This window comes from Oncorhynchus mykiss, chromosome 24, assembly GCF_057628025.1.
Source record: "Oncorhynchus mykiss isolate SJ-2025 chromosome 24, ASM5762802v1, whole genome shotgun sequence".
NCBI lineage: Eukaryota > Metazoa > Chordata > Actinopteri > Salmoniformes > Salmonidae > Oncorhynchus > Oncorhynchus mykiss.
In genome coordinates, this window is record NC_143045.1 from 34,097,501 (window position 1) to 34,119,315 (window position 21,815).

At 44.2% G+C, this 21,815-nt stretch overlaps 2 protein-coding genes across 2 annotated transcripts in view; both read right to left on the bottom strand.

Annotated features, from left to right (window-relative positions):
• LOC110503412 (ras-related protein Rab-38) overlaps positions 1 to 15,588 on the bottom strand; it is a 19,041-nt gene extending 3,453 nt beyond the window's left edge. Inside the window, exons 1-2 of the mRNA XM_036961387.2 lie at positions 15,252 to 15,588; positions 9,099 to 9,379 (exon numbers count right to left, since the gene is read on the bottom strand). Coding sequence (XP_036817282.2) covers positions 9,099 to 9,379; positions 15,252 to 15,450 — 480 coding nt within the window. The 5' untranslated portion in view covers positions 15,451 to 15,588. The remainder of the gene's footprint in view (positions 1 to 9,098; positions 9,380 to 15,251) is intronic.
• Positions 15,589 to 15,773: 185 nt separating this feature from the next.
• On the bottom strand, positions 15,774 to 21,486 carry LOC100136230 (cathepsin C). Its single transcript, NM_001124494.2, is given in 8 exon segments — positions 15,774 to 16,619; positions 16,750 to 16,982; positions 17,072 to 17,203; positions 17,953 to 18,071; positions 18,909 to 19,064; positions 19,584 to 19,744; positions 20,778 to 20,923; positions 21,198 to 21,486. Coding segments are annotated over 8 exon segments (1,374 nt in total). The 5' UTR covers positions 21,358 to 21,486; the 3' UTR covers positions 15,774 to 16,352.
• Between the last annotated feature and the right edge of the window lie 329 nt (positions 21,487 to 21,815).

Genomic DNA, 21,815 nt, shown 5'->3' on the forward strand with positions numbered 1-21,815 from the left:
AGTGTGTAGTGGTGGAGGTCCTGGTGGAGGAGTGTGTACTGGTGGAGGTCCTGGTGGAGGGGTGTGTAGTGGTGGAGGTCCTGGTGGAGGAGTGTGTACTGGTGGAGGTCCTGGTGGAGGGGTGTGTAGTGGTGGAGGAGTGTGTAGTGGTGGAGGTCCTGGTGGAGGAGTGTGTAGTGGTGGAGGTCCTGGTGGAGGGGTGTGTAGTGGTGGAGGAGTGTGTAGTGGTGGAGGTCCTGGTGGAGGAGTGTGTAGTGGTGGAGGAGGGTGCAGTGGTGGAGGTCCTGGTGGAGGAATGTGTAGTGGTGGAGGAGTGTGTAGTGGTGGAGGTCCTGGTGGAGGGGTGTGTAGTGGTGGAGGAGTGTGTAGTGGTGGAGGAGTGTGTAGTGGTGGGGGTCCTGGTGGAGGAGTGTGTAGTGGTGGAGGTCCTGGTGGAGGAATGTGTACTGGTGGAGGTCCTGGTGGAGGAGTGTGTAGTGGTGGAGGTCCTGGTGGAGGAGTGTGTAGTGGTGGAGGTCCTGGTGGAGGAGTGTGTAGTGGTGGAGGAGTGTGTAGTGGTGGAGGTCCTGGTGGAGGAGTGTGTAGTGGTGGAGGAGTGTGTAGTGGTGGGGGTCCTGGTGGAGGAGTGTGTAGTGGTGGAGGTCCTGGTGGAGGAGTGTGTAGTGGTGGAGGTCCTGGTGGAGGAGTGTGTAGTGGTGGAGGAGGGTGTAGTGGTGGAGGAGTGTGTAGTGGTGGAGGTCCTGGTGGAGGAATGTGTAGTGGTGGAGGAGTGTGTAGTGGTGGAGGTCCTGGTGGAGGAATGTGTAGTGGTGGAGGAGTGTGTAGTGGTGGAGGTCCTGGTGGAGGAGTGTGTAGTGGTGGAGGTATTCTATGATTTGAAACAGGAGGAGCAGGTCCTGCCCCTGCCAGAGTTTAATTGGGGGGAGATGGTGTCAGGGACTTCTGATTGGAGAAAATCGTTCTCGTTGGCGATGATGTGCTTCACTCCAATGTTAACATATGTTTCCCATGCCAATAAATCCCTTAAATTGAAGTTGAATTGAGAGAAAGACAGAGAGAGAGAGAGAGAGAGAGACAGATATATATATATATATATATATATAAAGAGAGAGAGAGAGAGAGAGAGAGAGACAGAGAGAGACAGAGAGACAGAGAGAGAGTGTCCTTTAACCATTTGTACATTGTTAAAACACTGTATATATTATATATATAATATGACATTTGTAATGTCTTTATTGTTTTGAAACTTCTGTATGTGTAATGTTTACTGTTAATTTGATTGTTTATTTCACTTGATATATTATCTACCTCACTTGCTTTGGCAATGTTAACATGTTTCCCATGCCAATAAAGCCCTTGAATTGAGAGAGAGAGAGAGAGAGAGAGAGAGAGAGAGAGAGAGAGAGAGAGAGAGAGAGAGGATCCTTTATAGACTCTTGTAATAGGCTTATATCACCACAAATAATAGACATACAAAAATAAAACAAAATTCAGAACGGGTTCATGTAACAGCCTTATCTAATAGCAGGCACATGACTGGTCCACACACACACATCTCAAAGCTCTTTCTGAGAAAATCAGTCATTTGCGTCATCTTGCGTTTCCACTAAGACGTGAAGAGAAACACGTCGTCATGGAGTCTTCAGGGAGATGGACCGGACAACTCAACACCACTGGAAGGATCAAGGACTTGTCTTAATGTTCTGCACACCCCTCTCTACACCACTGTCTATAGCACACCATACACCCCTCTCTACACCACTGTCTATAGCACTCCATACACCCCTCTCTACACCACTGTCTATAGCACACCATACACCCCTCTCTACACCACTGTCTATAGCACGCCATACACCCCTCTCTACACCACTGTCTATAGCACACCATACACCACTCTCTACACCACTGTCTATAGCACTCCATACACCCCTCTCTACACCACTGTCTATAGCACTCCATACACCCCTCTCTACACCACTGTCTATAGCACTCCATACACCCCTCTCTACACCACTGTCTATAGCACACCATACACCACTCTCTACACCACTCTCTACACCACTGTCTATAACACTCCATACACCACTCTCTACGCCACTGTCTATAGCACTCCATACACCCCTCTCTACACCACTGTCTATAGCACACCATACACCACTCTCTACACCACTGTCTATAGCACTCCATACACCCCTCTCTACACCACTGTCTATAGCACACCATACACCCCTCTCTACACCACTGTCTATAGCACTCCATACACCCCTCTCTACACCACTGTCTATAGCACTCCATACACCCCTCTCTACACCACTGTCTATAACACTCCATACACCACTCGCTACACCACTGTCTATAGCACTCCATACACCCCTCTCTACACCACTGTCTATAGCACACCATACACCACTCTCTACACCACTCTCTACACCACTGTCTATAACACTCCATACACCACTCTCTACACCACTGTCTATAGCACTCCATACACCACTCCCTACACCACTGTCTATAGCATGCCATACACCACTCTCTACATACCTGTCTATAGCACTCCATACACCACTCTACACCACTGTCTATAGCACTCAATACACCTCTCTCTACATCACTGTCTATTGCATGCCATACACCACTGTCTATAGCACTCCATGCACCACTGTCTATAGCACTCCATACACCACTCTCTACACCCCTGTCTATAGCACTCCACACACCACTCTCTACACCACTGTCTATAGCACTCCATACACCATTCTCTACATAACTCTCTATACCACTCTCTATACCACTCTCTACATAACTCTCTATATCACTCCATACACCACTCTCTACACCACTCTCTATACCACTCTCTACAACACACTATATCACGCCCTACATCACACTATATCACTCTTTACACCACTCTATAACACCACTCTATATCACTCTCGACACCACTCTCTACGTTAATCTATATATATATATATATATATATATATCACCCTCTACACCACTCTATACCACTCACTCTCTACATCACCCTATATCACTTGCTACATAATTCTCTACATCCCTCACTATACCATTCTCTACACCACTTGCTATACCATTCTCTACACTACTCTATAGCATTCCATACACCACTCTACATCACTCTCAACTGCACCCCAATATCACTTTCTATACCACTCCATATCCCTCTACACCACTCCATATCACTCTCTACATCACACTATATCAATCTCTACAGCACTCTATATCACGCTCTATATCACTCTATATTACACTCTTCATCACTCTCTACATTACTCGATATCACTCTCAACAGAACTATATATCATTCTCCACCACTCTCTACAGCATTCTACATCACTCTCTACACCACTATATCACTCTCTACAGCACTATATCACTCTCTACAGCACTCTACATCACTCTCTCCAGCACTCTCTACATCACTCTCTCCAGCACTCTCTACATCACTCTCTACAGCACTCTATATCACTCTCTACAGCACTCTATATCACTCTCTACAGCACTCTATATCACTCTCTACAGCACTCTATATCACTCTCTACAGCACTCTATATCACTCTCTACAGCACTCTATATCACTCTCTACAGCACACTATATCACTCTCTACACCACTCTATATCACTCTCTACAGCACTCTATATCACTCTCTACACCACTCTATATCACTCTCTACAGCACTCTATATCACTCTCTACAGCACACTATATCACTCTCTACAGCACACTATATCACTCTCTACACCACTCTATATCACTCTATACAGCACTCTATATCACTCTATACAGCACTCTATATCACTCTCTACAGCACACTATATCACTCTCTACACCACTCTATATCACTCTATACACCACTCTATATCACTCTCTACAGCACTCTATATCCCTCTCTACAGCACTCTATATCCCTCTCTACACCACTCTATATCACTCTCTACAGCACTCTATATCACTCTCTACACCACTCTATATCACTCTCTACAGCACTCTATATCCCTCTCTACAGCACTCTATATCCCTCTCTACACCACTCTATATCACTCTCTACAGCACTCTATATAACTCTCTACAGCACTCTATATCCCTCTACACCACTCCATATCACTCTCTACATCACACTATATCAATCTCTACAGCACTCTATATCACGCTCTATATCACTCTATATTACACTCTTCATCACTCTCTACATTACTCGATATCACTCTCAACAGAACTATATATCATTCTCCACCACTCTCTACAGCATTCTACATCACTCTCTACACCACTATATCACTCTCTACAGCACTATATCACTCTCTACAGCACTCTACATCACTCTCTCCAGCACTCTCTACATCACTCTCTCCAGCACTCTCTACATCACTCTCTACAGCACTCTATATCACTCTCTACAGCACTCTATATCACTCTCTACAGCACTCTATATCACTCTCTACAGCACTCTATATCACTCTCTACAGCACTCTATATCACTCTCTACAGCACTCTATATCACTCTCTACAGCACACTATATCACTCTCTACACCACTCTATATCACTCTCTACAGCACTCTATATCACTCTCTACACCACTCTATATCACTCTCTACAGCACTCTATATCACTCTCTACAGCACACTATATCACTCTCTACAGCACACTATATCACTCTCTACACCACTCTATATCACTCTCTACAGCACTCTATATCACTCTATACAGCACTCTATATCACTCTCTACAGCACACTATATCACTCTCTACACCACTCTATATCACTCTATACACCACTCTATATCACTCTCTACAGCACTCTATATCCCTCTCTACAGCACTCTATATCCCTCTCTACACCACTCTATATCACTCTCTACAGCACTCTATATCACTCTCTACACCACTCTATATCACTCTCTACAGCACTCTATATCCCTCTCTACAGCACTCTATATCCCTCTCTACACCACTCTATATCACTCTCTACAGCACTCTATATAACTCTCTACACCACTCTATATCACTCTCTACAGCACTCTATATCACTCTCTACAGCACTCTATATCCCTCTCTACAGCACTCTATATCCCTCTCTACACCACTCTATATCACTCTCTACAGCACTCTATATCACTCTCTACACCACTCTATATCACTCTCTACAGCACTCTATATCCCTCTCTACAGCACTCTATATCCCTCTCTACACCACTCTATATCACTCTCTACAGCACTCTATATAACTCTCTACACCACTCTATATCACTCTCTACAGCACTCTATATCACTCTCTACAGCACTCTATATCACTCTCTACATCACTCTATATCACTCTCGCCAGCACTCTCTACATCACTCTCTCCAGCACTCTACATCACTCTCTGTAGCGCTCTAAATCACTCTACACCACTATATTACTACCTACATCACTCTTTGTAGCACTCTATATCACTCTCTCCAGCACTCTCTCCAGCACTCTCTATCACTCTCTACACCACTCTCTACACCACTCTCTACAGCACTCTATATCACTCTATATAGCACTCTATATCACTCTCTCCAGCACTCTCTCCAGCACTCTCTATCACTCTCTACATCACTCTCTACACCACTCTCTACACCACTCTCTACACCACTCTCTACAGCACTCTCTACACCACTCTATATCACTCTCTACAGCAGTCTATATCACTCTCTACAGCACTCTATATCACTCTCTACAGCAGTCTATATCACTCTCTACAGCACTCTATATCACTCTCTACAGTATTCACTACATCACTCTCTACACCACTCTCTACACCACTCTATATCACACTCTCCAGCACTCTATATCACTCTCTACATCACTCTCTACACCACTCTACATCACTCTCTACACCACTCTATATCACTCTCTACAGCACTCTATATCCCTCTCTACAGCACTCTATATCACTCTCTACACCACTCTATATCACTCTCTACAGCACACTATATCACTCTCTACAGCACTCTATATCACTCTCTACAGCACTCTATATCACTCTCTACAGCACTCTATATCACTCTCTACATCACTCTATATCACTCTCTACACCACTCTATATCACTCTATATCACTCTCTACATCATCACTCTCTTCAGCACTCTATATCACTCTCTACACCACTCTATATCACTCTCTACAGCACTCTATATCACTCTCTACATCACTCTATATCACTCTCTACACCACTCTATATCACTCTATATCACTCTCTACATCATCACTCTCTTCAGCACTCTATATCACTCTCTACACCACTCTATATCACTCTCTACACCACTCTACATCACTCTCTACACCACTCTATATCACTCTCTACACCACTCTATATCACTCTCTACAGCAGTCTATATCACTCTCTACAGCACTCTAGATCACTCTCTACAGCAGTCTATATCACTCTCTACAGCACTCTATATCACTCTCTACAGCATTCTCTACATCACTCTCTACACCACTCTATATCACACTCTCCAGCACTCTATATCACTCTCTACATCACTCTCTACACCATTCTACATCACTCTCTACACCACTCTATATCACTCTCTACAGCACTCTATATCCCTCTCTACAGCACTCTATATCACTCTCTACACCACTCTATATCACTCTCTACAGCACACTATATCACTCTCTACAGCACTCTATATCACTCTCTACAGCACTCTATATCACTCTCTACAGCACTCTATATCACTCTCTACAGCACTCTATATCACTCTCTACAGCACTCTATATCACTCTCTACACCACTCTATATCACTCTCTGCAGCACACTATATCACTCTCTACAGCACTCTATATCACTCTCTACAGCACTCTATATCACTCTCTACAGCACTCTATATCACTCTCTACATCACTCTATATCACTCTCTACAGCACTCTATATCACTCTCTACAGCACTCTATATCACTCTCTACAGCACTCTATATCCCTCTCTACACCACTCTATATCACTCTATATCACTCTCTACATCATCACTCTCTTCAGCACTCTATATATCACTCTTTACATCACTCTCTACACCACTTGCTATACCACTCTACATAACTCTCTATAGCACTCCATACATCACTCTCTACATCACTCTCTACACCACTCTACACCACTCTATATCACTCTCTACAGCACTCTATATCACTCTCTACAGCACTCTATATCACTCTCTACAGCACTCTATATCACTCTATACAGCACTCTATATCACTCTCTACAGCACTCTATATCACTCTCTACACCACTCTATATCACTCTCTACAGCACACTATATCACTCTCTACAGCACTCTATATCACTCTCTACAGCACTCTATATCCCTCTCTACACCACTCTATATCACTCTCTTCAGCACTCTATATAACTCTACATCACTCTCTACATCACTCCATATAACACTCTATATACCACTCTGTTACTCTATATATCACTCTCTACACCACTTGCTATACCACTCTACATAACTCTCTATAGCACTCCATACATCACTCTCTACACCACTCTATATCACTCTCTACACCACTCTACATCACCCTCTACACCACTCTATATCACTCTCTACAGCACGTTACATCACTCTACATCACTCTCTACACCACTCTATATCACTCTCTTCAGCACTCTATATAACTCTACATCACTCTCTACATCACTCTATATAACACTCTATATACCACTCTGTCACTCTATATACCACTCTCTACATCCCTCACTATACATCTCTCTACACCACTTGCTATACCACTCTACATAACTCTCTATAGCACTCCATACACCACTCTCTATACCACTCTCTACACCCCTCTATATCACGCCCTACATCACACTATATCACTCTATATCACTCTCTACAGCACACTATATCACTCTCTACAGCACTCTATATCACTCTCTACACCACTCTAAATCACTCTCTACAGCACTCTATATCACTCTCTACACCACTCTATATCACTCTCTACACCACTCTATATCACTCTCTACAACACTCTATATCACGCCCTACATCACACTATACCACCACTCTATATCACTCTCTACATCATTACACCACTCTACATAAATCTTTACAGCACTCTATATCCCTCTCTACATCACTCTATATCCCTCTCTACATCCCTCTCTACATCCCTCTATACATCCCTCTCTATCACTCTCTTGTATTTGAGTGAAGAGGCTGAATGCTTCATGTGGTTCATTTTCCAGTGCATCCATTCCAAAGAGTTGTCTCCTCATTTCTGCCCTCTTCCTCTTCCACTCCTCAATCCAACTGGATAGGTGAAAGTATATGTAGAACTAACTTCTGGAGAGAACAAAGGCAGTCAGATAAGGACAACTTTTCAGAAATAAAATGCAGCTGCATAAATCTGGTAACCCACGGTAATGACCTTTCACCTTTTTCTGACTCTCAGAATGTAGAGCTCCACTGGCACACGGGGTTCTCGGGACAGGAGAGTGGTGTGTGTGTGTGTGTGTGTGTGTTTGATCCAACTGACTGTGCTCACTTTCAGTTCATTTGTGAAATTCCAGAGCTGTACAAGGTGCCATGACGCCATAGCATGTGAGCAGGCTGGGGCTGTATACCGTTCATACCATATACCGGGGTATTTCAATAGCGTTTTCAAACATGTAAAAATGTCAAAATAAATTGTGGGAGGTTGCGTGCTAAATGATCTCCAGCTCCGGGCTCCAGCTATGCATCGTGTTGCTAACTTGGTAGCTAAGCGGCTAGATACCAACATCAAGCTTCTTGGTTACAGCAGAATCATTGAATCCCCCCCTGAATCAAGATCCATGTTTCCTAAATTGTTTTTGCGTCAATTGTTTTATATTTTTATATAATAATAATAATAATAGCTCCACTGTGTGTGCACTTCCGGTAATACCGTATACCACGGTATGGTACAGAATTGAACATCTGGACACCACCCAACTCTACCTGTGAGTGTGTGTGTGTCAGTGTGTTAACAATATGTACGGAGGTGTGAGTGTGTGTGGAGGTTTGGTAAGACTTTCTCATGAATGTACTTCTGTGTGTGTACGTGTGTGTCTGCGTTCTTACCTTGGCAGAGGTCTCGTACCATCCCACAAAGCCGTTCTCCTGACAGAATTTCTCCATCTGGATCCCATTGTTGGTCAGCACGTCCTGCCCCTGGTCACACTTATTAGCCAATAACACAGCGGCCACATTTTTCCCATTGGCCAGCGTGAGTTTAGAGTCCAGGTCCTCCTTCCACTTGATGACGGCCTCGAAGGAGGACGGCCGCGTCATGTCAAACACGATGAACGCCCCCATGGCCTCACGGTAGTAGACCCGGGTCATGTTCCCAAACCGCTCCTGACCTGACACACACACACACACAGACACACAGACACACACACACGCACGCACGCGCACACACGCGCACACACACACAGACACACACACACGCACGCACACACACACACACACACACAGTATTGTTAGTACTGATAGCAGGACTAAGCGCTATACCTTAGCCTTGTGATAAAACATGTGTCTTGTTGCCACACCACCCCTGACCCTAATACCATATCATAAGCCCTGGTAACACCACTGAGATGAAGGTTACTTTTGGCTGAAAACAACCATTTGCCTCAGGGCAAAGAGTCGACTACACAGTCCTAGTCACAGTTGTAGAGGGTCAAATTCATTAATCAATCCCGGTAAAATACGACAATGTGGACAGACAGGGTACATCTCACTCCACACATAGATCAAATATACAGTACCAGTAAAAAGTTTGTCACACCTACTCATTCAAGGGTTTTTCTTTATTTTTACTATTTTCTACATTGTAGAATAATAGTGAAGACATCAAAACTATTAAATAACACATATGGCAAAGTGTTAAACAAATCAAAATATATTTTATATTTGAGATTCTTCAAAGTAGCCACCCTTTACCTTGATGACAGCTTTGCACACTCTTTGCATTCTCTCAACCCGCTTCAATGCTCTCCAACAGTCTTGAAGGACTTCCCACATATGCTGAGCACTTGTTGGCTGTTTTCCTTCACTTTGCGGTCCAACTCATCCCAACCCATCTCAGTTGGGTTGAGGTCGGGTGATTGTGGAGGCCAGGTCATCTGATGAAGCACTCCATCACTCTCCTTCATGGTCAAATAGCCCTTACACTGCCTGGAGGTGTGTTGAGTCATTGTTCCGTTGTAAAACAAATGATAGTCTCACTAAGTGCAAATCAGATGGGATGGTGTATCACTGCAGAATGCTGTTGTAGCCATGCTTGTTAAGAATTCTGAAATAAATCAGTCACCAGCAAAGCACCCCCACACCATCACACCTCATCCTAGTCCATCTGTAAATAGCCCACCCAATCTACCTACCTCATCCCCATACTGTTTTTATTTTATTTACTTTTCTGCTCTTTTGCACACCAATATCTCTACTTGCACATCATCATCTGCTCATTTATCACTCCAGTGTTAATCTCCTAAATTGTAATTATTCGCTCCTATGGCCTATTTATTGCCCACCTCCTCATGCCTTTTGCACACACTGTATATATACTTTCTTTTCTCTACTGTGTCATTGATTTGTTTATTGTGTTATTGGCTTGTTTATTGTTTACTCCATGTGTAACTCTGTGTTGTTGTCTGTGTCACACTGCTTTGCTTTATCTAGGCCAGGTCGCAGTTGTAAATGAGAACTTGTTCTCAACTAGCCTACCTGGTTAAATAAAGGTGTTCTCTACTAGCCTACCTGGTTAAATAAAGGTGTTCTCAACTGGCCTACCTGGTTAAATAAAGGTGTTCTCAACTAGCCTACCTGGTTAAATAAAGGTGAAATAAAAACATAAAAATCCTCCATGCTTCAGGGTGGGAACCACACATGCGGAGATCATCCGTTCACCTACTCTGTCTCTCACAAAGACATGGCATTTGGAACCAATAATCGCATATTTGGACTCATCAGACCAAAGGGCAGGTTTCCACTGGTCTCATGTCCGTTGCTCGTGTTTCTTGGCCCAAGCACGTCTTTTCTTCTCATTGATGTCCTTTAGTAGTGATTTCTTTACAGCAATTCAACCATGAAGGTCTGATTCATGCAGTCTACTGTCATTATCAAAGCTGTTTACCAGTGTGTTCTGACGTATTCACTGTCTCCTACTGTCATTATCAAAGCTGTTTACCAGTGTGTTCTGACGTATTCACTGTCTCCTACTGTCATTATCAAAGCTGTTTACCAGTGTGTTCAGACGTATTCACTGTCTCCTACTGTCATTATCAAAGCTGTTTACCAGTGTGTTCAGACATATTCACTGTCTCCTACTGTCATTATCAAAGCTGTTTACCAGTGTGTTCTGACGTATTCACTGTCTCCTACTGTCATTATCAAAGCTGTTTACCAGTGTGTTCAGACGTATTCACTGTCTCCTACTGTCATTATCAAAGCTGTTTACCAGTGTGTTCTGACGTATTCACTGTCTCCTACTGTCATTATCAAAGCTGTTTACCAGTGTGTTCAGACGTATTCACTGTCTCCTACTGTCATTATCAAAGCTGTTTACCAGTGTGATCAGACGTTACTGGACACGGCCATAGTCTTTGATAGGGCCCAATCCCAAATGGACCCCTAGACCCAGGGGTGTAAAGTACTTAAGTAAAAATACTTTAAAGTACTACTTAAGTAGTATCTGTATTTTACTTTACTATTTATATTTTTGACATTTTTGATTCCTAAAGAAAATATTGTCTGGTTTACTCCATACATTTTTCCTGACACCCGAACGTACTTTTTGAATGCTTAGCAGGACAGGAAAATGGTCCAATTCATTTTATCAAGAGAACATCTGGTCATCCCTACTGCCGCTGATCTGGCGGACTCACGAAATACAAATCATTTGTTTGTAAATGATGTGTGTTTGGAGTGTGCCCCCGGCTATCCGTAAATTTAAAAAACAAGAAAATCAAAGTCTGGTTTGATAAGGAATTTTAAATTATTTATATTCTGAACTAGAATATAAAAGCAACAATTTCAAAGATTTAACTGAGTTACAGTTCATAGAAGGACATCAGTCAAGAGAAATACTTTCATTAGGCCCTAATATACGGATTTCACATGACTGGTCAGGGGCGCAGCCATAGGTGGGCCTGGGAGGGAATAGGCCCACCCACTTGGGAGCCAGGCCAACCCACTTAGGAGCCAGGCCCAGCCAATTAACATTAAATTCTCTGGCAACAGCTCTGCCTGACATTCCTGCAGTCAGCATGCCAAATGCACAGTGCCTCAAAACTTTGTGGCATTGTGTTGTAAGACAAAACTGCACATTTTAGAGTGGCCTTTTGTTGTCCCCAGCACAAGGTACACCTGTGTAATGATCATGCCGTTTAATCAGCTTCTTGATATGCCACACCTGTCAGGTGGATGGATTATCATGACAAAGGATCAAATGCTCACTAACAGGGATGTAAACAAATCTGGGAAAAACCATTGAGAGAAATAAGCTTTTTGTGTACAGTTGTGGCCAAAAGTTTTGAGAATGACACAAATATTAATGTTCAAAGTCTGCTGCCTCAGTGTCTTTAGATATTTTTTTCAGATGTTACTATGGAATACTGAAGTATAATTACAAGCATTTCATAAGTGTCAAATGCTTTTATTGTTAATTACATGAAGTTGATGCAAAGAGTCAATATTTGCAGTGTTGACCCTTCTTTTTCAAGAACCCTGCAATCAGCCCTGGCATGCTGTCAATTAACTTCTGATCCACATCCTGAATGATGGCAGCCCATTCTTGCATAATCAATGCTTGGAGTTTGTCAGAATTTGTGGGTTTTTGTTTGTCCACCCGCCTCTTGAGGATTGACCACAAGTTCTCAATGGGATTAAGGACTGGTGAGTTTCCTGGCCATGGACCCAAAATATCAATGTTTTGTTCCCCAAGCCACTAAGTTATCACTTTTGCCTTATGGCAAGGTGCTCCATCATGCTGGAGAAGGCATTGTTTGTCACCAAACTGTTCCTGGATGGTGGGAGAAGTTGCTCTCGGAGGATGTGCTGGTACCATTCTTTATTCATGACTGTGTCCTTAGGCAAAATTGTGAGTGAGCCCACTCCCTTAGCTGAGAAGCAACCCCACACATGAATGGTCTCAAGATGCACTCACACCTGCCTGCTGCCATTCCTCAGAAAGCTCTGTACTGGTGGTGCCTCGATCCCGCTACTGAATCAACTTTAGGAGACGTTCCTGGCGCTTGCTGGACTTTCTTGGGCGCCCTGAAGCCTTCTTCACAACAATTGAACCCCTCTCCTTCAAGTTCTTGATGATCTGATAAATGGTTGATTTAGGTGCAATCTTACTGGCAGCAATATCCTTGCCTGTGAAGCCCTTTTTGTGCAAAGCAATGATGACGGCACATGTTTCCTTGCAGGTAACCATGTTTGACAGAGGAAGAACAATGATTCCAAGCACCACCCTCCTTTTGAAGCGTCCAGTCTGTTATTTAAACTCAATCAGCATGACAGAGTGATCTCCAGTCGTGTGTTAACGAGAGAATCACTGACATGTCAGCTGGTCCTTTTGTGGCAGGGCTGAAATGCAGTGGAAATGTTTTTGGGAATTCAGTTCATTTGTATGGCAAAGAGGGACTCTGCAATTAGTGGCAATTAACTTGATCACTCTTCATAACATTCAGGAGTATATGCAAATTGCCATCATGCAAATTGAGGCAGCAGACTTAGAAAATTAATGTGTGTCATTCTCAACTTTTGGCCACGACTGTATGTAAAACTGAGATCTTTGATTTTAGGACATGAAATCAACACTTTACATATAGCGTTTATATTTTTGTTCTGTGTACTTTTATTTTTCATACATTTATATTTCATTTTTATGAAGTATATTTAAAATCAAATACTTTTAGATTTACTCAAGTAGTATTTTACTGGGTTAGTTTCACTTGAGTACTTTTCTATTAAAATGTATCTTTACTTTTACTTAAGTATGACAATGGTTCATTTTTCCACCACTGCCCGAGACCTAGACCTGCCCAACGCCTTATAAATGATTGGATTTGATTGATGAAAGCAATACGTTCAAGCTTCCACCTGTTAAATACGTTCTATGTACTTGTGGAGATCTGAGAGTAAGGTCTTGCCTACAGGTACATCTGAGATCGGGCCTAGGTGTGACATTCTACAAGTGTATGATCAATAGAGCAAGGCTAGTTTAAGCAAAGCACAAACTCCAGTCTGAGTTAACGTCAGCTGGTAGCCAGCTGACTACATCAAGCTAAACTGAGAAACCATCCACATGACATTGCTATTTTGGTACGGCGCTCTATTTAAATTGACCACATCGAAATACACGAGTTCTTCTGACTCAACTGTACTAGCTTAGCTGTTTTGTTGCTGCAAGACGTGTTTCCTTCCAAGGCTTTGAAAGCTTGTGATCCTGTAGTTACTGACGGGAATGAGTCAAAACCCCTGCGTAATGAAGGTTGAGAGCTCTTATCAGAGGCCATATAAAGCAACACTAAACACTGGGACGTTGCAATGTCTCGAACACATCCGCTTATATTAAGGGTATGAGAAAACAGTTCACAATATCCCTCCAAATTGAGCTGAATGAAGCAATGCATCAATCTATTCTGAATACAATAGGTAGCAGGGCATTCTCGATCCCGGAAGTCTTGTCGGTTCTCATTCACGATAAACCCATTCTGAGCCTCAAATCTCCCTCACGAGTGCGAGACACATGACTGTACATGCAGGCGTGCGCACCGGCTGTACCGGCCAGAGAGTATAGAACAGAGAGCGCGCACAGAAACATCAGACGAATTTCTCCAATAACCGCCCCTCACGTGAGATAAGTTACACGGTATGCGTATTGGCCTTAACTGCCATCGGTTCCCAACATCTGCACACGAACAGGACTGTTGTGTAATATTACTTAACATAACGCTCCCTAAAATTGTTGTATTACATGTTGCCGTCAGTATACAATACATCCAATATTTTTGATACACATACTCCGTTGACCACTCCACAGAACCGAATAACTACAATTCTCTCCCGTCTCCCCATCCCGCTTCTTACGTTGTAACTGACAAGCCTTCAAACCTCTTACATTAATGACATGTAATTTATCCAAGTGAGGCCAAATAGCATAATACCAAAACGGGGCTGCCTGTGACCCCATTGGAGCAGTGTCACGCGTAATGCTTCTCCTACCTGCTATGTCCCAAAGCTGTAGCCGTACGGTTTCATGGTCCCAGTTAAGGACCTTCAGGGCGAAGTCCACTCCTATTGTGGCTCGGTAGTTTGGGCTGAAGTTCTGGTGGACATAGCGCTTGATGATGCTAGTCTTGCCCACCCCCAGGTCCCCTATTACCAGGATCTTATAGAGGTGCTCCTTGTGATTGTTCTGCATGGCGACCGCGGAGCGCTACGGTAGGACATTAATACGCCGTGATGACGGTAGAGAAGAGACTGTGGAGCGGTGTGCTCCAGCGATCCTGAAGGAACGCCCAGAGAAGTGGGGCAGAAGAGGGTAACAGCGGGACCTTGTGACTGGCGGGCCTAAGGCGTGAGCGCTCGCAGCTGGGCTGACCCCATCTGAAGTTCATACCGTTATCTGAAAATGACTTCATTCTGAAAAAAATAGCAAGACATGCAACGTTCCATCAAGAATATTGAAGTTGAGCACATATAGTTTAAGATTTGCCCAGATGTCAATATATAAAAGTCACAACATATTTCTAAAACTTTATTTTTTCTAATTCTAAAAAAGGCAAACAAAATCTGAACATGCATGATGTGATCTTATTGGAAAGCTGACATTTCTAATGAAAGGCAACATTGACTCATACTGCATCCCTTCCAACAGCATGAGCCAGTCCCTTTGAACATTCCCAGGAGACTCCAATTTACAGCATCAGCAGAGATAGGAGAGGACAGTACAGAGATGACTTGCAACAAGGAATATATTTAAGATCACAGGACAGTCTCCCCTGAGATTACAGATAAAGAGTAGAGGTTCTCTGCCCTCCTATCAATCACCAGACTAACTACAAAATACTAATAAAACTACAAATCCCAGGTACAGGGAATTATAGCAGGTTCCCTTTTGGCATCATTCACAAAATTGCATCTGACTGGCAAGGATCAGACTGTCTAGCGAGCGTGGGGGGAACACTTTTACAGTCACCAACTCTGACAACGTCCCAGCCATTTCAAAATATCACATTTATATGCAATTGTAGACTTCAGGCTAGGTTCCAATTGGGAAAATGCCTAAAGATGAACCCTTTCCCTCCCACCCCCGTAGACCCTCTACAGTTTAGGGATGGGCTTGGCTGCCACAGCGATGCTCTCGATGGCACACTCGTCAGACCCCCGTCTGACCCTGAAGAAGCCCTCCTCGCCCCACTTCGTCCCCCAGCTGTTCTTCACCACCCAGAACTTCTGACCCGTGACGTGACATTGGCCGTAGCCCACCAGCAGCACCGCGTGGTTGGTCAGCTCAAACGGGTTGTAGGAGTCATGGAGGCCCGTGTGGTGGTAGATACCCTCCTTGTAGTGCATGAAGTCAGGATACACCTGGACGAGAACAGTGTGAGGAAGACACCTGGCCATTTTGACTTAGAACAACTAATACTGGCCATTATTCCTATAGAGCTAGCCAATGCTCAAACCAACGTGTGTGTATGTGTGTGTGTGTGTGTCCCACCTCAAAGGCCACCCCCATGGGTCCGTTCTTGACCAGTTCCAGCATCATGGCAGACTCGCTGCAGCCTCCGTAGAACCCTCCGACATAGCTGTAGTCCGAAGTGTAGTGGCGGAGACAGCCATCGGGAACGTCACACGGGGAATCTGTCCCAGCGTACGGATAACACGACTCTTCCACGATCCCAAAGTCCTGGACGTACTTCCCAATGAGGTAGGGGAAACCACCGTCACAACCTGAGAGGGAGAAGTAAGAGGGCTTAGATATGGGAGAAATACACAAACACCGTTAAGGTACAATTATGCAGAGTGTGTTCGCTCATTACCTTGGGAGTACTGGGAGCAGGACACGACCTGCTGTGGGCTGAAGATGGGAGTCTCGGTGTTGTTGGTTTGGAGCCGGACACGAGCCTCCAACATTCCCATTAAGGCAAAGGAATAGCAGCTACCACACGAAGCTGGAGCCCACAGAGTACCAATCAAACCCTGCACTGTCACAACCAATCAAAAACCTCACTGTAATATCAGTCACCACTAAGAACCAGACACCCGGTCAAGCAGTCCGTGGATCATCTTAAACCTGCAACTAGAGTTCTGTGGGAATGAATCCTAAAAGCCCATTTATGCTGGAGATGAAAATGTGGTCAGAGGCTTCACATGGAGGGTGATGCAATTGTGGAGCCTCCGGAGGTATGCAGAGGCAAAATGAAACTCCGTACCACATCGAGCCTCCAATTGTAACAACGCAGAGGGCGCCGTATAGCTCTATTGACATGGTTGGTTGACAGGTGGGGGAGGTACATCCTGTATAAACCAACTCACTTCCTTCACAATAGTTCTGCAGTAAATGCTGTACGGCCACTGTCGACCATGCAGAGCCTTCAGTAAGGGCCCCACTTCCTCACACAGCTATTAAAACCCCTCAACAGAGCCCCTAAATCCCAGCCAGCTATGCAACAACTCATTACACACGAGCATGTTGTCTGTGGGGTTGAGACGGGAACGTTGGCCACAATAATCCAGGAGGAACCATTGATTTAGCAGTTCTGTAACTAGGACAGGCAGTGGTACCCTGCCCTGTAGAGGACATTCCTAAGGCCTCAGACACAGCAGCAAGGCTGAACATTAAACACATGGGTTGTGAGAGGAGACATTTTGCCAACAGTCACGATAGACAAGTGTAGGTATTTGACCCGGTGTGCGTTACCCTGGTTGCGGACAGGACTGAGGTAGTTGACTCCGTTGACATCTCTCCAGTCCCAGCGCTCAGGGAGGCCGGCCGCCATCTTGGCTAGCGTTGATGTCACAGGGGCGGGGCCAACACGTCTGGGGAGGAGCATAGACTCATACAATAAGGGTGCACCATGGACATGTTTTGCAATGAATCCAAAATGAGTGTTCCTATTGAACACCTTTAGGTACTACCTCTGTTTTAGAGTCCCGTTTCATACCTACTGACCACCACCAAGGTGATCTCTACCCCACATTCTCCTGAGGTGATCACTAGTCCCCCCCACACTATGGATTGGTGTCACCATAATGACTGTACTTAGTTCAACATATTTCTGACACCAAACCATTCCTTTAAAATCCATGAGGGGGGAGTGAACGAGTGGAGAGAAATACAACTCAGCTGGGGGTTGAGAGAGAAAGAAACCTCAGGCATTTGTAAGCCCCTGTACAGAGTGCCTCTTACTATCCGTCATACCAGAGCAGTCTAGACGAGTTGGGGCCAGAGACTGTGTCCCATTATCCTAAAACAGAACCCTCTAGCCTTGGACTCATCTGCCATGACTATTCTCTCCAGGGGCACAACTGTCACTGTGGACCTGTCCCTCCCACATTATGAAATTGCTTTCGTCACCCCCAGTTTGATCGTTGGAATGTGATGCAAAATGAGGCGAAGGTGTGCTTTAGGACCATGCGGACGCCGCCGAGCAGTCAGGTGGGCTGTGTGGAGTGTTTGACAGGATAAAATATAATAAATGATGTCCCCCCCACACTTAAAAAACAACGTTAAGCCCCTGATTGTCACCCTTTTCTTTCAGAAGTAACAAATCTCACAGCTGACAGACATCCTGCTTCTTCCTTGTGTGAAGTCAAAATGAGTTTCATAATTGAATTCCTGTTTCAATACATAGTGTCACAAGTGAATGACTGTACCTGGGGATGTGTGAAGCTGGTCCCCCGGCTCTGTGTATTAGCTGCTGCAGAGTGTAGGTCTCATGTTCGCTGTAGGCCATGGCTTTCCAGGAGCTCTGAGCCACGTTGATGGAGTCAATGAAGTCCAGGTTGTGTTTGTAGGACCTCTGGAGGAACCTGGGGGAGGGGAGGGAGGAGTAAACAGACCGACACAAATGTAAAGACTGCTTCTACATTGCTTGCTGTTTGGGGTTTTAGGCTGAGTTTCTGTATAGCACTTTGTGACATCGGCTGATGTAAAAATCAGGCTTTATAAATATTCATTTGAATGAATTGATTGACATATACCCCACATGAGAGGAGTAAACAGACCTACACAGCCTGAAGGAATGAAAACAGAATGAACAAATGCAGGAGCACTAGAACAGCCAGAGGGAGAGAGCACTGCTCAGACCAGAACACATGACTCACACAACACATGAGCAGTGACTGACAGCCAACGTAAAAGAGAGTCTAAACTAAGCAGACTGCTTGTTTTTCAATATGAGCAATGCTCACACTAAAATGGGACCATGGATGAAAATAGCCTTCTAGACAATTATAGGACTTTAATGTGAAAACATAGGTGATTATTGGAGAGCAATATTATTGGGCACAAGAGTGTCAAGCCTGCTATAAGACCCTGAGGCTACTCACAGGTCATTGGGATGGTAGCGGTGTGTGTCTATGGAGCGAGGTGGTGTTGGGACAACCCTCTTGGCAGTGAAGCAGGCCCAGTTGTTTCCCAGAGAATCGTGGACCCAGCCTGGCAGAGTCTGGTCACAGTAGCTGGTCACCTCAGAGCCCTGCTCAGAGTACTGGAACAGAGAGGAGAAAAATCAGTCTGTACGAGGCATCCCTGTGTGTTGTGTAGAAAGAGGACGATCACATATTGAATCTTTATGGCCTGAGTTAAAGATTAAAAAACACAAGAGCTACAAGTCAGTGATGTTTTATGCAAGTGGAGGTGGCAGTTACCCTGATAACCGCTTTCAATATGAGCAGACAGTGTGGCGTTATGAACAGCAGCAATGAGTAACTAACAATTAGCTTTTCCAGTGAAGCATGTGGTGTGTCACTGTGCTGAAACAAGTCCAGACGGTTTCAATAAGGAAGTACAAGTGACGTGCAGATGTCAGCTAAACCATGTAGGAGGGACAACACTGAACATTTCCCCTGATAGTCACAAGGAAGTCACGTGAAAAAGCCAAACGAAATACAACCCCAAATGAAAAAGGATCAACAGAACACTGAAAGTATCTTTGAAACACAAGCCTGAATATATCAGTGTAGCAACTGAGATGTAAAAGTCAGATTAGTGATTGAACTACCAACCCTGCAATAACAGGAAAGGTGACCAGCCATGTGTCTGAAACTTAATGTACAAGGCTACAAGGTAGGAGGACTTCCATCACGGCCAGCCCGGTCATCAGGAGGAATATTGATGGCATTGACTGAGCTAAACTGACCAAGATGCACCTAACACATAAAACCTCACAATTCTGCCCAAAGTCAATGACAGTTCCTCTCAACCAGTGGCATATGGGTTTTTACGTGAGAGCTTATGCCACCCTTTGATAATCAGTGTCCACTGCTTGTCCATTCCCAGCACACCTCTCCAGGAAGCTGCTATAGAAACATCTGTGCAGCACGTCAACATCCCATCAACAATCCTGTAGCAGATAGAATATGGTAGAACAAGGATGTGGTCTTTTCTGTAGCCTACAGGCTGAGATTAAATGACAATGTAATTCCATATTCACCAAAAATGTTCCAGACCTCTTGACATAGATGCTACTGTTATAGACTAAAGTGGAACCCTGAATGAAACAAGTGAGATCTTAAACCTGCCTTGAAGAAGCCAAACCACTTGTAGTCGTTGAGGACAACCTCAAAGCCCTGATTGTAGATGAGGGTGAAGAATCCCGTGTTCCCCAGTTCGTCCACCGCCACAGACAGCTTCTCCAGGCGCACCGTTATCGACTTATCAATGGTGTCTTTTTAAAAACAGAGACATTTTGGTAATTACTACTCAATTAAAATGTGAGCTTCTTCTGTATTGCAAAGTAAGACGGGGTAGACATTGTAACATTGGGCAGAGGTGAAAGTTGTAACAATGACACAATGCTCGATACAAAAGCTAAATCAATAGCCTACAAACTAAGGCAATAGACTACCGGGTCAAGTTAACACTTGAACCAATTAAAAGTTTGTTACATAGCCTACTTGATTGCTTAAAGCGTGAGGTCGTTCCGTATTTCCAGCTCTTACCCATCATGGAGCAGTTGATGCCTTTGTCTTGTCCCCCCTTCGATACTTGGAACACCCAGGTGCCCAACAGGTCTTCATATGTGCAGTTGGCCGGGGTATCAGCCTGGGAGCCCTCCACCCAGAGCAGGAACACACACAACAACACACCGCTCACCTTCATCGCGTCACACCACGCTCCTGTTTACAGCACTACGCAGAAATTTGAATCTACGATAATAACTAACAAGGAACTTGAGTCTACGTATAAGAACAAATAGAAAACGTTAAGCTATACTTCCCCCAAACTGCGATGCACCTGCGATACGGGTTTGTTCCTTGTCCTCTGCGATTTTGTACAATCAGAAGAAACTTTCCCTTCAGTCATATGACCCGCTGCAGCTTATCACGTGACTCGCTGGAGCTTTTTGAGAGAAGACAAATATTATTTATTATATTGTCAAGAAAGCCGAGTGACCCCCTCTAACAACGGAAATACATGTTCTCAATGATTGAAGGCAAATTAGGTCAGGTGGAACCATTGTAGCCAATGATGCACAACGTAGTCATTTTTCTCAAAGTTACCGGAATGCAACGTGAATCCAACTATATCAGTACATTTGTAACAGCCTAAACATTACG